Source organism: Sebastes umbrosus, chromosome 14, assembly GCF_015220745.1.
Source record: "Sebastes umbrosus isolate fSebUmb1 chromosome 14, fSebUmb1.pri, whole genome shotgun sequence".
In the NCBI taxonomy this organism is placed as follows: Eukaryota; Metazoa; Chordata; class Actinopteri; order Perciformes; family Sebastidae; genus Sebastes; species Sebastes umbrosus.
Window position 1 is genome coordinate 12,616,111 of NC_051282.1, and position 18,199 is coordinate 12,634,309.

Here is an 18,199-nt window from a genome sequence, read left to right on the forward strand (position 1 = left end):
ATCAACTAAACAAAAAAGTATTTTGATTAAAAATGATATATCCATATTTGTGTTAGGGACAAAAAATAAACTACAGCCAAATAGAATAACAAATCGGTGTGATGCTGATATTAAATTCACAATAACCAGGAAGCTGCGCATCACTCTGAGTCAGTTGTCACCACATGTTGCAGCTGACAAGCAGCTAGAGAAGTTGAAATAGTGCCCTCAAAGTAATGAACAAATGATTGAAATAAATAGTTAAAAGGAGAGATGGGTCTAAGTCATTGTTTTGCATGTCACAAATAAATCTCAAGTCTTTGTACTCAAGTCCCAAGCCCTAAACTTTGAGTTTTGTGTCCCAAACAAATCACATTGTGCTCTTCACCAAATGAAATGCCATTTTAACAACAGAGTTGTAATATATTAAATTTACAAAAATCATGAATGTTTTTTACAATTTATTAAAACAAGTGCAACTGAACTTAATCAAAATAAAAGTAAAATTGATTTGTACACTTTTTAAATAACATTTTTTAAGCTTTGCACTTGATTTTGTCAGGTCGAGTCTAAAGTCATCAAATTTGTGACTCGAGTCTCAGTCATGTGACTCGAGTCCGCGCCTCTGGTTAAAAGTAAGGTTGAAATTGTTAAAGTAATGAATAAACATATGAAATAGCTAACGGTATTGTTAAACAGTTGAAATTGTTAACTAAAAGTAATGAAAAAGCAGTTGACTAGCGAGCTAAATGTATGAAACAGTTAGCTTCTGCCTCTAGAAGTAGGAGTGCAAAGACCAAAGCTACCTAAACACTGACAGTTCAACTGTATGAAAAATATACTGGAATATCCACATTATATAACTAAAAGTGTTTAAAAAAAACACACTTTATATTCTATAATTAAGAACACACTTGGAACATGACTGGTGGTGTTGACAAGGGGCTTTAAACAGCATCTTCCTCAGTAAATCAGTTTTGTTCAGTTGTCGTCTTGTAACCCCGTCACGGAATCAAAACAAAAGCTCCATTTAAAAAACTGCATAAAGGAGTCTCTCACTCTCGCTCTGCAAAACCATGTTGGCACTGACAAAACATAACAAAGTAGTTCTGCAGCAACATCTAGTGGCCACCACCCCACTCAGCCTCATCTAACACTGTAAATGTTCTGATGAATCCAAATACAATTAGAGCAGTTGGTTCCAGAAACCTTTTCTTTAAGGTTCCCCTTTTCCATCATTGAGTAAACTGATGACCCCTGACTATGTGACTTATTTATAGACATTTTTATATTATATTCAATTCATAACAAACGTACAGAACAACCGATAGACTGTATATTTAACCCAAATAGTGAACCCAATAACTGCAGGAAGTTTGTGTAAAATGAGCGATTTGGATGTATTTTGATCAGATTGTTTCCTGTGAATAATGCATCATTTTAGGAACTTTTAATATAATTTCTTCTTTCTTCTTTTTGACATATTCAGTGTTTTCTTCCCCCTGTCACTTGGCCATAGTTCTGTTAGCTCTTTGGGTGTTTTATCTGCATACTTTTCTAATGCAAGACAAGGCTGTTTACAGAGGGAAGTCTCTGTGAATACAGCTTGTGTTCAGGTCTTCACCCTGCCCTTATCCTGTTTATATCTTAAATAATAATCCAAACTTTAAAAATAATTTCATTTAGTTTTCTTCACAGAAATGAATGAAATGCTAAAATATACAGTAGGGCAAACTGTATATATATATATATATATATTTTTTTTTTTTAAAAGTTGTTTTACACCCCTTAAAATCAAGAAGGCCTCACAACCCCCGTGAAGCTTTGGCGACCCCTAGTGGGGGTCATGACCCCCAGGTTGGGAAACCTGGAATTAGAGAATAACTACTAAACCAAAAGGTTTGAGAATTCATTTTTTAAACAGTAGAAATGCTGTATAGAACAGAAGAAAACAAACAAATATATAGACAAACAATAATAACGTACACATCACTTCATCCTCCAGCTACCACTCAGTGCTGACGAAGCCCCACAGCTGGTCGCTTACGTCATTCCGAGATCGCATAGAGGTGTCGATGTTGATGGGAGTCGCCAGGTCTGCACCGTAGTGCACTGCAAGAGGACAGAACAGACGGACAACCTGAAGCCGTATTACCAGACGCACATGATATAGCCAGAAAATAACCACAGAAAACAAAACCGTACCTCCTTTTAAGATGTTGGGCTGGGTGTCATATTCCCACTTGATCCTGGTTATTAGGTAGTACACCTGAGCCACATATCTGTTAAGGGAACATCAAAAACTAACATCAGAAAATACATCAAATTACTTACAGCTACCAAATGTAACTGCTATCACATGAAAACTGCGTAGGGGAGTGAAAGTCTGTGGAGGAGTAGTTCATTATGGTCTACAGAAGTAAGAGACGTTTTCAAAATCCTGTGCAGTAATGCCCTCATGATTTGACGACATCAGCTTTAAGGCTGCAACTAATCATTTATATTATTGATTTTCTTGATAAATAGTTTTGTCTGTAAAATGTGAGGAAATAGTGAAAAATGCCCAATATAATTTCATCAGAGCTGAAGGTGACATCTTCAAATATCTTGTTCTGTCCAACCAAGATATTCAGTTTACAATGACTAAAAGTCTAAAAGTCCTGGGAACTTTTGGTGGAAACTCTGCTTATATGTTGAATCAACACACCTCTGAAAGACTTCATAGACATAACCGTCACAAAGACAGTATCTATAACAGGGCTATGGCATTGGATTACATTGAACCATTACTATACAGTATTCATGTTATATACAGTAGCATCCATCCCCTGTACACATCTCACAGCAGAAAAAAAAAATATATTTTTTAAAGTCAGAAGCACTAAAATATGCATTTTCCAGAAAGTAATGGGAAGTACGTAATGCAGAAGGGAAATAAAAAAGGTTGAATTTCTTTTGGGGACATTTTAATTTCATACGTGGTGAGTGACAGCAGTGGGATGATTCCTGTGACAGGAGACCTTTTCCATACTCAGTATCTGAGACTCACACTGCTGAAGGGATGACCTCGGTCGTGTCTTCATCCACCTCGCTCTGAAGAGCTTCGAGCTCGTGTTCGGTGTTTCTCAGACTCTCCAGCTCTCTCTGCAGAAATCTGGAAGAAGGTTAAGGATGCTGACAAAGAAAACGGGCAAATAAATCGAGACAGGATTCATAATGACGCTGAAAAGATTTTGGACACCGTTCATTGCATTTTTCATGTCAAACGGAGACGTATAAAAGATACTGTAATTCAGAGTCAGTCATCTGGCTTTTGGCTGTGCCCCGCCTCAGCTGTTCCTCCAGGATCTCCAGCTCCTTCTCCCTTCGCTTCATCTCTTCCTCCATGTCCAGCAGCCTCTGGCCCGCACTCTCCTCAGTCTGAGCCACAACTAGGGGATGACGGACAGCGATAGATGAGAGATACTGTACAATTCTTATTTATTTGGCAGCAATAATGTACCTGAAGTAGAGAACACTGACAGCTGAGAAACAAGAGATCATTAAATGCCTGATTACTTGCCTTTTAAAATCTGTGTAACAGTCTTTTTTGTCTCGATGTGATGGTCAAAAAGAGCCTGATGTTCATCTTTCACTTGTTTCAGGTTCTCTTGTTGGCTGCTGTTGATGAAGTCCACCAATCCCTCCCCCGTCTTCGCCAAGTCCTGGAATTCATTACCGGCTTGAGCCATTGTGGTGACACCGACAGCTAGAAAGCACATAACAGAGATTCAACTAAAAATATTGTGTAATTTTCTATGCATGGTGCACTGAGTCATCAAGGCGTGATAAGCTTCATATCATCAACAATAAATAACAAAACTTTATAAACAGCAAAGTCTCCAGTGGGTGAAACTTTAATAGACTCGTCACATACAGGTACATACATGAAATGTGACCTCCATTTAACCCATTCTAAACATTTAGGAGTAGTGGGTAGCTGAAAAGCACATGGGGAGCAACTTGGCATTCAGTGTCTCGCTCATGCAGACAGGAGCAGGGGATTGAACCGTCAACCTTGTGGTTAAAGTTATTTCAATATAAGTGGCAATACCACAGTGTAATATTTAGGGCTGTCAGAGATAACGCATTAACACAAATTCATTTTAATGCCACAAATTTCTTGAACGCATCTTGCGAATTTTAGGTTGTAGCGGGCTCAGTTTTAAAGCTAGAGTGAAGATACTGACATATGAAACTAGAACGGTCATACTGGCTTGTCACAAAGGAGGCTAAATAACACTCCAAACTTCTGCTAAATTTTGGCGAGGAAAAACTCTTCATAGCCATTTTCAAAGGGGTCCCTTGACCTCTGACCTCAAGTTGTCAATTTTGTTAATAGTCTGTTTATTGTCAATACCGTATATACTGCTCCTATTTTTATACTTCCTCTATTTAAATGGTTCATATTTTGTTACACTTTGTTTAGCTCTTTTTTTACTGTGTTAGCTGATGCATCTTGTTTTTGCACTATCCCCTTTGCTGCTGTACACTGCAAATTTCCCCACTGCGGGACTAATAAAGGAATATCTTATCTTATTGATATTTAATAAAATACCTGGTGTTTTGAGCTGGAATAATGCATAGTAATATCTTAATTTAATAAACATCCAGTTTTTAAAATATAGCATCTTTAGCTTCAGATGAAATAAGCACAACAAAAAGTGACATATTTCCATTAAGAGCAAACACACAAAAACAAATCAGCACTTGAAAAACTCACTTTAGAATAGAGAATAGAATAGAAAGCTTTATTGTCATTGTATTAAAAACAACGAGATTCAGTTGCCACTTCTGGTCAGTGCTTTAAAACAAATACTTGACAAGACTAAACGAGGCAGATAAAACATATAACAGGTAAAACACACAGTTATAAAGCAAATAAAACAGGTAAAGTAGATGTAATAAATAAATATAAACAGAAGTGTTGCACTAGAAGTATAAAATATAAATAGATGTAATGTAAACAGAGGTAATTGCACTTGTAAAATAGATAAAGTGGATGTAATAAATAAATATAAACAGAAGTGTTGCACAAAAAGTATAAAATATAAATAGATGTAATGTAAACAGAGGTAATTGCACTTGTAAAATAGATAAAGTGGATGTAATAAATAAATATAAACAGAAGTGTTGCACAAAAAGTATAAAATATAAATAGATGTAATGTAAACAGAGGTAATTGCACTTGTAAAATAGATAAAGTGGATGTAATAAATAAAATATAAACAAAAGTGTTACACTAGAAGTATAAAATATAAATAGATGTAATGTAAACAGAGGTAATTGCACTTGTAAAATAGATAAAGTGGATGTAATAAATAAATATAAACAAAAGTGTTACACTAGAAGTATAAAATATAAATAGATGTAATGTAAACAGAGGTAATTGCACTTGTAAAATAGGTAAAGTAGATGTAATAAATAAAATGTAAACAAAAGTAGTTGCACTTGAGGTGTATATTGCATCAAGGATATATTGCACTAGTAATGTTAAATGTATATTACTATCCAGTATGAGCCCTGTGCTGAATGTTGTGTGACAGTCAAAGCATCTCAGCCTGGCAGACAACACACTGGGTGAAACCCTCTCTGTGTTGTGTTTATGTGTTGCTAAACTATCATACACACAATACAAGTTACAAACTATGTTGTCGACTCTATCAACAACTAGTAGGAACAATGTTCGAGGAGAACAATAAGCTAATTAATGTTAAATTGAAGCATAAAACATACCGTACTGCTCTTCTGCTCTGTGATTCAAATTCACTCCCTGAGCGCGCGCCTCTTCTCTGCTTCCGCTTCTTCTTCTTCTTCTGTGGTTATTGTTGGATATGGAGCAGCCTCTGTTGGGCACACCGCCACCTACTGTACAGGAGGAGTGAGCTGTAACACTTCATGTAGTACCATGCTCAGTCAGAGCAAGAGAGCCTTTCTACGGTACTGTACTGAGTAAATACCACAAAGTACACAGTGTATCCCTGTTCTTCTAAGTTTATGGAGAAAAACTCATGTCTTTCTGTTACACATTTGGTAATTTTTTTGTCACATGGGTTTGACTTCTTAGAGTTTAAAGGGATAGTTCAGGTGTTTTGAAGTGGGGTTGTATGAGGTACTTCTCCATAGTCAGTGTATTACCTACAGTAGATGACAATCAGCATGCGCCCAGTTACCGCACGGGAGCAAATCAATATACTGGTGTGGATGGGGGCAGCAGCAAAACATATTTAAGACACCTAAAAGAAAGGGTGACCTAAAAAAAAAAAAAAAAAACTGAGAGAACAAAAGAGAATGATCTGAGTGGTGGAGGAAATGACCTGAGAGAACAGGTGTGACACTTCAACATAAAGGACAGAACAGGTACCTGAACATGCACGTCTTCTTCACCAAGGTCAAACAATAACACAAACAAACCAATTGATCAATGCAGCAGTAGACCAGCAACTCACGTGTTCTGTGAGGTAAAATTACTGGGGTGGGGTTTTCAACAGAGTCTGGCTGCTTAGGTGAGAGCATAGATAACGGCTTTAGTTCCCTGTATAGCTGTCTGACGGCAAGGTAAACCAGCAAAAATATAACATACACTTAAACTTGTTTTTTGGTGAGCCTTTCTTTCAGGTGACTAAAATACGTTTTGCTGCCGGCACCCGTCCACAGCAGTACATTGCTTCCGTGCGGTAACTCGTCGAAGTCTTTAAATAGTTCACATTTGCTGCTGCTGTGTGGTCTGCTCAGAGAGACCATTCTCCATCCCACTCCTCCTCTCGATCCTCTCCTGTCCAAGTGCTCTGTTTCACACACAAGAAGCCATGGATTAATGGCTTATATGGGCGGAGGAGGAAAAAGAGAAATTTATACAGCATACTATCGCAATATTTTGCGTGGCAATATTGTATCGATACACAGATGTCAAGTATCTGTTTTATTATATAAACTATTAACCTCTCAACAATCTGACGGCTGCTATTCGGTCTTTCACAGGTTGTAGCGGACTCAGTCTTGAAACTAGAGTGAAGATACTGGTAACAAATGTAACTAGAAAAAAACCTAAGGTTGTAATGTTAGCTTATCAGGAAGAATGCTAAATAACACTCAAAACTTAGGGCAAAATTTTGGCGAGGAAAAACTGGCATGGCCATTTTCAAAGGGGTCCCTTGACCTCTGACCTCAAGATATGTGAATGAAAACTGAGATGAACAGAATGAAAACTGTATCTTATTAAATAAAACAGATGTTGACAAACAATAAATCGCAATATATATATATCTTATTGCATTACTCAGCATACCGCAAAATGTTTAAAAATCGCAATAAGATCATATCGTGACTTAAGCAGTGTGATAATATCGTATCGCGGGGCCTCTGGGTTACAACTTCATCTTCATTATTTATCTAAGTTTATGGAGTTAATAAAATCTCAAACATTGTATCTATTGTTCTTCATACACATTCAAATTCTCCTTTTTGTTTTGATAGTCTGCTTGTTTGGTACGTTACCTGATTTGCCATCAGGGTAAAATGCCCCCTTAGAAACATTGTCTATTTACTGAAAACATATAAGGTGTTTTTGAATGTGCTTTCAGTATGTGCAGTATGATAATGTATAAATCAATCCAGTTTTAGGTGCTGTATCTAGAGTATTAAATGTTGTAGGACAAAAACAATTGTTAATAGTATTATGACCGGGTAGTTTTATCTACAGATTGTATAATTTTGAGAAAGAATCATTTAAACTAAGTGATTAAATATTCCACCACTTTAATGACATACAGCTTTAAAGGTTTAAACCTAAATTCCTTCAACTTCCACATTCTAACGACATGTCTATGAATAAATTATGGTTTAAACATGTTTTTTTTTAATATTTAATGTTAAATGTAGCAGTAGAATGCTAGTAGCACTCCTCAGCTGGTTTTCAGTCATGGAAATTATATTATCTCTTTCTTTTGTCTTTCCTTTAAATTTAGTAGCAAACCACCAATTCTGATTTAAGAAACAGCTGGATTAAGATACAAATAGTAATTGGACAAAAGAACACCTATACTATGGCTTTAATGACTCATCTGTTAGTGTAGCCCTGACAGGTATAACTTTTAAGATGTTGCATTTATTAAGTCATTCATGTATTTAACTTTACAACCACAAACTAGAGACCTAGAGCATTCAGAGGATGGATGGCTTTCCTAGCTGGAGTCACAATAAGGGGGTTTCTGAGCAGTTTCCACAACAGGAGTGCTCGCCATCTAATTGCTGAAAAATGCATTTCTTGCAGTTTCTCCAAATGTCAAGAGTTTTCAAGATTTTAGTTGTTTATTATCACGCTGGTTATACAAGTACAATCGTGTGAAATACTTTTTGCTGGAAAGCTCCATTAAAAGAATAAGATATATTACAATAACAAAAGGAAATACTTTGTACAAGCATGACTTTTTCTATGGAGTTCCTCAAAGTCTTGATGTCTTCATGTGGTATTTTGGAGGGGTTATTGCCATTCTCGAGTGGTAAAAAAATGGTTAAATTTGGCGCCAAATCTCTGTTAACAAATGGTATCAACCCAAAAATTGCTGCAACAACTTATGAGACATAATAGAACATGGGAATGACCATCATATACTTCATCATAATGTTCTAAGTCCTTATACACTTTTACAATTCATTTTAATTCATTCATTTTTATTTCTGTTTTATCACTAGAACAAATTTTGAAATCTAAGCACAATATGAATGTAGCAAGAAAAATGTATACTCAACTAAGTATAAACAAATTAAAAATCCAAAATTTGTAGTCAGCATTTAAACATTTTTTCAAATCAAAAAATATAAACCAGTTTTTCATAATGTGTTTAATTCTTAGATCATAAAAATCAGTGGATTGTGCTGTCGACAGGTATCTCGGAGATGATGGCTCACTTCTTGTTTTTCTGCTTCTCCATCTTCTCCTGTTCTTTCCGTCTCTGTCTGCCGAGCTGTCTGAAGAACAGTCTCTTGGGGTTCAGACCGTATGCCTTCAGTCTCTGTCTGCTGAACTCCCGGCCGCCTATTTTCACCCCGTAGCTTCCTGATATGAGGCGTCCACCGGTCTGCTTGTGCTTCTTCTTGGACCATATTGGCCTGTCAGTCCTGTTTTTCACCTCGCTGGGTTTATCTGCCGCTTTCTCGGCAGTAACCACCGTCTGGGGCTCCTCTTCCCGTTTCATCTTTTTCTTGGGTATCAGAACCTCTTCTTCCTCCTCTTCTTCCTCCTCCTCCTCTCTGAGAGCTGAGAGTGTCTCTTCTGTAGAGTCCATGATGGCGACGTCACCATCCTCTGCTGCCTCGTCTTGCTTCTCAGCGTCCTTCAGATGATCTCTTCGCTTCTTCCCCACCTTGGTCTTTGCATCTGCCAGCTCCTTAGCTTCCCTGAACATTAAATTCAGATAAATAGTGTTACATATTGCTCCAGTAATATGGCTGTGTATTGGCAAGAATCTGGCAATACAATACGTATCATGAAGCAAGGGTAACGACTCAATACATTGCAGTACTGTAAGCAAGGTGATATATAGCGATTTTTTAAGTTTAATTTCAACAAAACTGTCACGAACACTCCAGAAATACAGTACATCATTTTAGAATAGGCAAAAATAACATTTATACTGCATGTGATTATTATAAAGTGGGCAACGGCAGGCCGTCGGATCTTTAAGAAGTTAATTAAAAACCAATACAGTGTTTTGGAGAATCGATACAGTATCGAACAACATAATATCGCAATACCGATGTGTATCGATATTGTTTTTTTACACCCGTATCCAGTAATGGTGGATTTATAATCAGGTAGTGTGTGTGCATTGTGTTCTACTCACTCAGAATACATGGAGCTCAGGATCTCTTTCTTCCTCTTCTCATTCTGGGCCTTGATTATATAGTTCTTCAAATCACTCATCTCTTCCTTGTCAGACCTGAGAGAACAGAAGAGAATGATCTGAGTGGAGGAAATGACCTGAGACAAAAGAACAGCTGTGACACTTCAACATAACGGACGGAGCCGGTACCTGAACATGCATGTCTTCTTCAGAGAGCACCAGCTGTTCAGCTCCTTATCATCAGCAGTTAAAATCTGAGGGAAGAACCAGAGTCTTAATTAGTTCAAATCAACTCATGGCTTTCTGTGACACATTTGGTCATTTTTTTTGTCACATGGGATTGACTTCTTAGAGTTTAAAGGGATAGTTTAGGTGTTTTGAAGCAGGGTTGTATGAGGTACTTATCCATTGTCAGTGTATTACCTACAGTAGGAGACGTTTGGCACGCCCCCAGTTTGGAGAAACAGACAGGAGTTACCGCACGGGAGCAAAGCAATGTACTGCTGTGGACGGGGGCAGCAGCAAAATGTATTTTTAGATACCTAAAAGAAAGGCTTACCTTAAAAAATCAATATCAGTTTTAGTGTACGCTATATTTAGAATATTTCCACTGCTTTACCATTATATCCATCTGCGCTCTCTTCAAATCCACCAGAGTTCATTGACAAAAACAGTAATTTTACCTCGCAGAACACTGGAGTTGCTGATCTACCTCTGCCTCCATCGGCTAGTTTGTTCATGTTATTGTGTGATTTTGGTGTTTTAAAGGGTTAATTCGGATTCACCAAAATCACAAACAAACTAACAGACCGAGGCAGCGGTAGACCAGCAACTCCCGTGTTCTGCCAGGTAAAATTACTGTTTTTGTCTAAGGAGTCTTGTGGCTTTCAAGAGAGCACAGAAAACAGTTTCAGTTCCCCGTCGGAAAGTGCTGTCTGACGGCAAGGTAAAGCGGTGTAAATATTCAAAATATAGTGTACACTTAAACAGATTTTATTTTTTAGATTGGCCTTTCTTTTAGGTGACTAAAATACGTTTTGCTGCCGGCACCCGGCATACATTGCTTTGATTCCATGCGGTAACTCGTCTAAGTCTTTAGGCTTTAAATAGTTCACATTTGCTGCTGCTGTGTGGTCTGCTCAGAGAGAAGATTAAGTGGAGATCATTCCCTGGTCAGAGCTCTCCCCGGAGGAAAAGCAATACCAGATCAGTCACCTCAGGCTCATCACTGCAACAACCAACATCCAGTCAGCCTGCATTATATCCATTGATATTTTGTATTGACCCCTACCCCGAAAAGTAAAGTAGCTGTAAGTAGGCATGGAAGGACTGTCAAGCTTTGGATTTCTCCACATGTTGGAGTGATGTGTGTGAGGCTGTAGTAAGAGATACTCTGAGAATGACTTTATAATCGTCACTATTTTTGTGGACTTTTTGTAGCATATTCTACGTGTTCTCTTCGGCCCAGATATCAAGCAAACATCGGACTTCTGACTGCAGAAGTCCAGGTCAGTCCTCTCCCACTCATGTTAGCCTGTTTCAAAATGTACTTAAAATGTCGATGGTAAATCTGCCCGTTATTGTATACTGCATATGTGCATAGGGGGAGCAACAGTAACTAACGGGGGAGGGACTTGGAGAGAACGGTCAGATTATTTGGAGCTGGTGTAAGTGCTGCTGTTCTCACCTCATCAGTGGAGAGACCGAAGTCGTTGGCCAGAACCTGCCTGTAGCGGAACCTGCATGGGAGGTCGTCTATGATGTCCTCATAGTCCAGTTTATAGTACTCGTCTAAGTACTGCTCAAAGCTCTTCTCCTCTGGAATACAAACAGCCTGCAGTTAGACAACTGGATGCTGGAATTGTTTAAATGGCAGGATGTTTACAGACACTTACTTGGGTCAAACACAGGCTTGTTTTTGGTGATGACTTCTGCGAAGTGGGACTTTTTTCTCTTTTTGCCCATTTGTGGCAAGTCCTCTTTCTTCATCTTCTTCCTCTCCTTTTTCTTCTTCTTCTTGGAGGCGGTCTGCTGGTTGGGGTCATAGTCTGCATCCATCTGTTTCAACAGGACGACTTTTGGTGAGGGAGTTTCTCTTTACCAGAACCAAACATAAAACACTTTGTCCAGACAATCTCACAGGTGACCAGCTGACAATACCGCAGGATGAATGGATGCTTTCAGTAAAAAATGAGTCTACTCACAATGAAGTTCTCATCTTCGCAGTGGGGCCCAGAGGCATCATTCTCCTCTCCATCCCACTCCTCTTCACCGCAGTCCTCCTCTCGAGCCTCTCCTGTCCATGTGTCCCAGTTCCAGTGCTCTGTTGCACACACAAGAAGCCATGGATTAATGGATTATAAGCGTGGAGGAGGAAAAAGGAAGAAGAAAATTGATACAGCATAGTATCGCGATATTTTGCGTGGCAATATTGTATCGATACACTGACGTCAAGTATCAATCTTTTATTATATAAACTATTAACTTAACAATCTGACGGCTGCTATTCTGACTTTCACAGGTTGTAGCGGACTCAGTATTGAAGCTAGAGTGAAGATACTGGTAAATGAAACTAGAAAATGTAAGGTTGTAATGTTAGCTTGTCGTCTAAATAACACCCAAAACGTAAGCAAAATTTTGGTGAGGGAAAACTAGCATGGCCATTTTCAAAGGGGTCCCTTGACCTCAAGATATGTGAACGAAAACTGAGATGAACAGAATGAAAACTGTATCTTATTAGATAAAACAGATGTTGACAAACAATAAATCGCAATATATCTTATCGCATTACTCAGCATACCGCAAAATGTTTAAAAATCGCAATAAGATCATATCATGACTTAAGTAGTGTGATAATATCGTATCGTTGGGTCTCTGGGTTACAACTTCAACTAACATTTCTTTATGAATTCCCAGTCACACTACGCAATGAAACACATACGTATGATTACTGACAGATTTCTGTTCTCGTTAATACCCAACTATTCAAATCCTATGAATCTTCTCTGCACAATTTCTTTCCAACTTCGAGAAGAAGCGACAGGTTTCAACACTGCTGCATCAGCGAACATGAAGAAACCAGAGGCTTACCCTCAAGTTCATCATCGTCATCAAACTGAGGCTTCTCCTCTTCTTCTCCTCCGTAGTATTCAGCTCCAAAGAATTTCTGAAAAACAAGAAGGGAAGAAAAATTAAACACGTTACTGATGAGTTTAAATGCAAGAAGAAAAAGACAATTTTAGTTTTGTTAAAGGACAGTGGCAGTAGTATCTCTATCAACCAACATGCGTGTTGGCTGGTTTAAAACCTCTGAATGAGAGGCAGCTACTGTCTTCCCTGAGTTAAAAGGCTAATCAGCCAAACGCAGCACATCTGTGTGAGTCAGGCCTTTTTCACTTGTCATAGTAGGAAAAGCACAGGTGTTACTAATCACACTAACGACGGCTCTGTTCAGGGCCGTACTGAGGATCAAACCTAATTAGTTCAACACAGTGCACCTGTGTGAGCTGGAAAATGGCAGCCCTCATTCAGACATTAATGGGCCAAAAACTGACTTGCAGCTCTTTTTTACACTGAAAAGCAGCTTTATGGTGTTTAATAGCGTTCAAATTAAATAACAATCTGCAAGTTTAAGCTTTCAGTTTCATTGGCAGCATATGAGAGTTTGGCAGTGCTCTGTCATCATTTGAGCACATGCTAATCATCATCATCGCATCGCGCAGGTTTTAGTTGCTTAGTAACAGCAGGCCCGCCAGGAGCGCAACCTCCCAAGCACCTTGGATAAAAGGATGAAAGCGACAGAGCTGACGTATTCATGTGAGCAACCCCTTAAAGTGAGCACACGAATAACAATTCCCAAAGAGAAACTGAGGTTGTCCTGCAAAATCATTTAACTGTGTGTCCGTATTTTTGTAGTAGTGTGTGTATACACCCACCTGCATGAGCTGGTCGTGCTGCTGTGGATTGAACTCTCCCTCCAGGTCAGTCTGACTGAAGGCCAGCTGCTCGTTGCCGGTCAGCTCCTGAAGCTTCTTCAGCTTCTCCATAATCTCGTTTCGCTTCAAGTTCTTCAGCTGCTTCAGCTGCTCCCGCTTCTGCTCTTTCTCCTGTAAGAGTTGTTGGGAAAGGGAGCGAAAGGAAAGCAGAGAGAATGGTTGGTTTATATTCGCTAATGAATGAAGGATTTCATACTGAGAAGCAGAAAGAGCAACTGGAGGAATCAAGGGCTTTGGTTAGAGGTTTTTTTTTTTTTTAACATGACACGCACCTTGTCCTTCCTTTCTTTCACTTCGTCCCTTTTAAGTTTCCTGCGGTCGTCTTTGGAGCGCACGGAGGTGGCGATGCTGCGGGGGTAGGTCTTGATCCGCTGAGCGTCGGGCTCTTCGAAGCGGAAGTTGTAGCTTCTTTCAAAGTCCTCCTGCTTCTCCAAGAAGGTCTCCCCTTCCTCTTCAGAGTCCTCCACATCGTCCTGGAGCACCTCGTCGTAGGTTGGGATCCTGAACACATCAGGAGAGTTTGCATATGAATTATGTTTCCTTCACAGCTCACAGGGAACTAACATCCACACAGGCGGCAACCTACCGTTCATCATCTTTGTCGTCATCGTCCAGGTAGCCTTTGTTGAGGAAGTAGTCTCTCAGGAAACGCTCCTTCTCATCCAGCTCTGGGTCATTCCAGTAGTCCCTTAAGTATTTCTGTCTCAACACAAACCAGTCTCATTACTAAGCAATAGGGATGTCACAAGAACCGATACTTCAGTACACAAGTTGATGACAAAACTCAAGTAGTATCGAATTAGTATCGAGAATCGTGGAATTTCACTTGTATTGGTATCGTGACATCCCTACTACGCAAGACTCTGTGTCTAACCAAAATTAATTTCCCATCATGCTTTCATGCACACTGTCCGATATATTTCACACACTCACCATGTCCTTCACCTCCTCCGGACCATCGAGGTCAGCCTGGCCCTTCAGCCACTCCACAAAGTCTTCCTCTTCTTTATCCTACAGACAGATACAAGAGCACAGAAGTTCATCCTGATCTGTAATGCTCTCATATTTCTCCATTTCACGATGGGAAGTAACTGGTAACAGCTTCTGACCTTCTCATCCTGTGTTTTGATCCTCTTGGTCAGAAACTCAGATGGTCCGTCTCCCTCGCCGGCTTCGTCGTCGTCGCTGTCTTGGATGAACTTACGGAAGCTGCGGAGAGGTTTAAGTTTCTGTAAATAGTCTGTAATAGAGTTATACTGCCAGACAGACACCTTCAGTTTGTTTGAGTCCTACCTGTCTTTCAGCTCCCGCTGCTCCTGAATGTAGCTCGGAGAGGCAGCTCTCTTTGAAAGAAAACAATGATGATTAACAATTAATAAAAACACCAGTAAGTATTTCCATTGTCCTGAGGGAACTAAATTATGTGGCAACAGGGTCTACCTCCTCCATTCTCTTGGCGGCCTCCTCATCATCACTGTCGTCATCATCCTCATATTTGCTGTAAAGTAAAAAACAAAAAGATCAGAAGATTTTAAAAAAAAATTGGAAAATAGCAAAAGCACTCTTTGTGTATATGTCAATAATAGATGTGATACAGTTTAGAGCCGCAGCGATAATCGATTAATTGTCAACTATTAAATTTATCGCCAACTATTTTGATAATTGATTAATTGGTATGAGTCATTTTTTAAGAAAAAAATATGATTCCAGCTTCTCAAATGTGAATATTTTCTGGTTTCTTTACTCCTCTATGACAGTAAACTGAATATCTTTGAGTTGTGGACCAAACAAGACATTTTTAGGACGTCATCTTGGGCTTTGGGAAACACTGATCGGCATTTTTCACCATTTTCTCACATTTTATAGAGAGGTATAGGTATACAAAAATTATAAAAACAATAAATAGAGATATAAAAGATTCAGAGTGAAGGGGGTGAACATAGTGTGTACAGTCCGTCAATAAATAAATGAAGTATGTGCAGTCTATAAGTGGTATATAGGATGTATAGTGTAAAGTAAGTGTAAACTGCACTAGTGGTTAGAGTCCAAGATGGTTGCAGATAGTGCATGTTTAAAGTTCTTCAAGTCCTCATAGTTCTCATATGGGGGTCAGCCTTGGTTGTGGAGCCTGATGGCTACCAGCATGAAGGACTGACCCAGGTGCTTTCTGTTGTGCCGAGGGGGGACTACAGGAATAACATGTACGAATTTTGGGTGTAGTTCCCCTTTGAGTCCTTGATCCTGATGGAAGGACCCAAAATGCACCATCACTCTGTGAAATCTGATTGTGGTGCAGTCAGACATAGTGAATGTTAGTAAATAATAGTAAATAAGATCAGTAGCTCACTCACCCCTCCTTTTCCAGTATGACTTTACGTTCATAGTCCTTGAGATACATGGGCTTTACTGCTTTCTTCGAGGTTGAAGGCTTCTCATCGCTGGTGGATGCTTCTGAAAGATTTAATGTTTTGTTTATATTAAGATGTCCTACAGACCGTGAAAGCAACACCAATGATAGCGATAATCACCTTCTGAGTAGAACTTCACATCTGTCTGGTAGATCTTGGGGTCTCTCTTCTTCAGCAGCGACAATGTTCTGTAGAAATCCCTCTCAACTTCAGGGTCCAGTTCCTGGGAGGGCAAATAACAGCCAGTCAGTTAACATGATGAACACAACAGCACGTTATTGTTATCTGTTGCTGGTGTGGGAAGAGCAGAAGATGCAGCAATGCTAACTAACCACTTCACTGTCTCCAGAGCTGGACGACTCAGAGTCACTCTCATCTACTCGGTCTATATATATATATATATATATATATATATATATACACACACACACAATATATATATATATATAGTGTATATATATATATATATATATGACCTAGCCTATATATTACATAATATTATTTTATTTTAACTTTATACAGTCTATGATAGAAAATCACTTCTTAATTTGCTTGCTCTTTTATATATATATATATATGTATATATATATATGTACATATATATATACATATATATATATATATATACACATATATATACATATATATATATTACACTTTTTATAGTTAATTGAAACCATTGACACACATATATATGTATATATATATACATATATATACACACATATATGTATATGTGTATATATATGTATATATATATATATATGTATATGTATATATACATATATGTATGTATATGTATATATACATATACATATATATATATGTATATATATATATATGTATATGTATATATATATATATATATGTATATATATGTATATGTGTATATATATATATATATATATATATATATATATATGTATATATATACACATATGTATATGTGTATATATATATATACACATATACATATGTGTATATATGTATATATATATACATATATATATATATATGTATATGTATATATATGTATATATATATATGTATATATATGTATATATATATATATATATATATGTATATATATATATATATATATATGTATATATATATATATATATATGTATATATATATATATATATGTATATATATATATATGACCTACGATAGCCTATATATTACATATCATTATTTTTATTTTATTTTATCTTTATATACAGTCTATGATTGAAACTGGTAGAAACAGTAAACAATCTGTTGCTGGTGTGGAAAAGAGCAGAAGAAGAAGTGATGCTAACTAACCAGTTCACTGTCTCCAGAGCTGGACGACTCAGAGTCGCTCTCATCATCTGCTCGGTCTCCATATCGGTCCTTCACTGCACAACAACACAACACACAGACATTAGACCCACAGATAACACAGCTGTATAATAAAACAACTTGAAGCTACAGTTCCCCCATGCTGGGTTGTTAGCTGGATGGTTTAGCCCTCCATCGTTAGCTAAGCTAACACACTCACGTCTCTGCAGCTCCTCTCTCTGTCGGTATTTATCATACTTCTGAGCGAACCCGGAGTTGATTTTCAACTCCGACTTGCCTGACATGGTTTTAATGAAGCAGATCGCTTTATACTACAATTAAAACTACACAAGAGTAACGGGAAGTCCTTCCAGCTGCTGCATGTGTCTGTAGAAAGATGAACCACGTGGCTTCCGGTAAGCAGGTCACAGATGACATACACAGTCCACCACGTGTCCACCATGTGTCCACCAGGAGGCGCACTGACACTGAGCTTCACCACTTTATCATTTTAAACAGTGACAGACAGAAATCTCTAGAATATGTTGTAAAAAAAATATTTATTCACTAAAATACACAACATTTTTGGATTTAAATATATATATATATAATAGAAAGTTAGTAACCAAA

General features: G+C 38.0%; 2 protein-coding genes and 1 non-coding gene across 3 annotated transcripts; all 3 read right to left on the reverse strand.

The window, feature by feature from the left end:
* Positions 1–1,750: 1,750 nt before the first annotated feature.
* On the reverse strand, positions 1,751–5,881 carry spc24 (SPC24 component of NDC80 kinetochore complex). The gene is made up of 6 exons (XM_037792889.1): positions 5,755–5,881; positions 3,542–3,727; positions 3,266–3,410; positions 3,029–3,133; positions 2,185–2,261; positions 1,751–2,091 (listed from the first exon to the last, which is right to left on the reverse strand). Exons 2-6 carry the CDS (start codon positions 3,708–3,710, stop codon positions 1,985–1,987), a joined length of 603 nt encoding a protein of 200 aa, XP_037648817.1. The 5' UTR covers positions 3,711–3,727; positions 5,755–5,881; the 3' UTR covers positions 1,751–1,984.
* Positions 5,882–8,309: 2,428 nt separating this feature from the next.
* On the reverse strand, positions 8,310–17,983 carry kri1 (KRI1 homolog). The gene is made up of 18 exons (XM_037792888.1): positions 17,790–17,983; positions 17,573–17,646; positions 16,387–16,489; positions 16,210–16,309; positions 15,299–15,356; positions 15,152–15,201; positions 14,968–15,067; positions 14,792–14,869; positions 14,445–14,557; positions 14,131–14,359; positions 13,799–13,969; positions 12,954–13,029; positions 12,068–12,186; positions 11,759–11,921; positions 11,551–11,681; positions 10,053–10,117; positions 9,864–9,959; positions 8,310–9,417 (listed from the first exon to the last, which is right to left on the reverse strand). The coding sequence occupies exons 1-18, from the start codon at positions 17,872–17,874 to the stop codon at positions 8,925–8,927; spliced, it is 2,304 nt and encodes a 767-aa protein (XP_037648816.1). The 5' UTR covers positions 17,875–17,983; the 3' UTR covers positions 8,310–8,924.
* On the reverse strand, positions 10,999–11,097 carry LOC119502584. The gene has a single exon (XR_005210107.1). It is a non-coding gene; the product is annotated as a Z30 small nucleolar RNA (small nucleolar RNA).
* Positions 17,984–18,199: the final 216 nt, after the last annotated feature.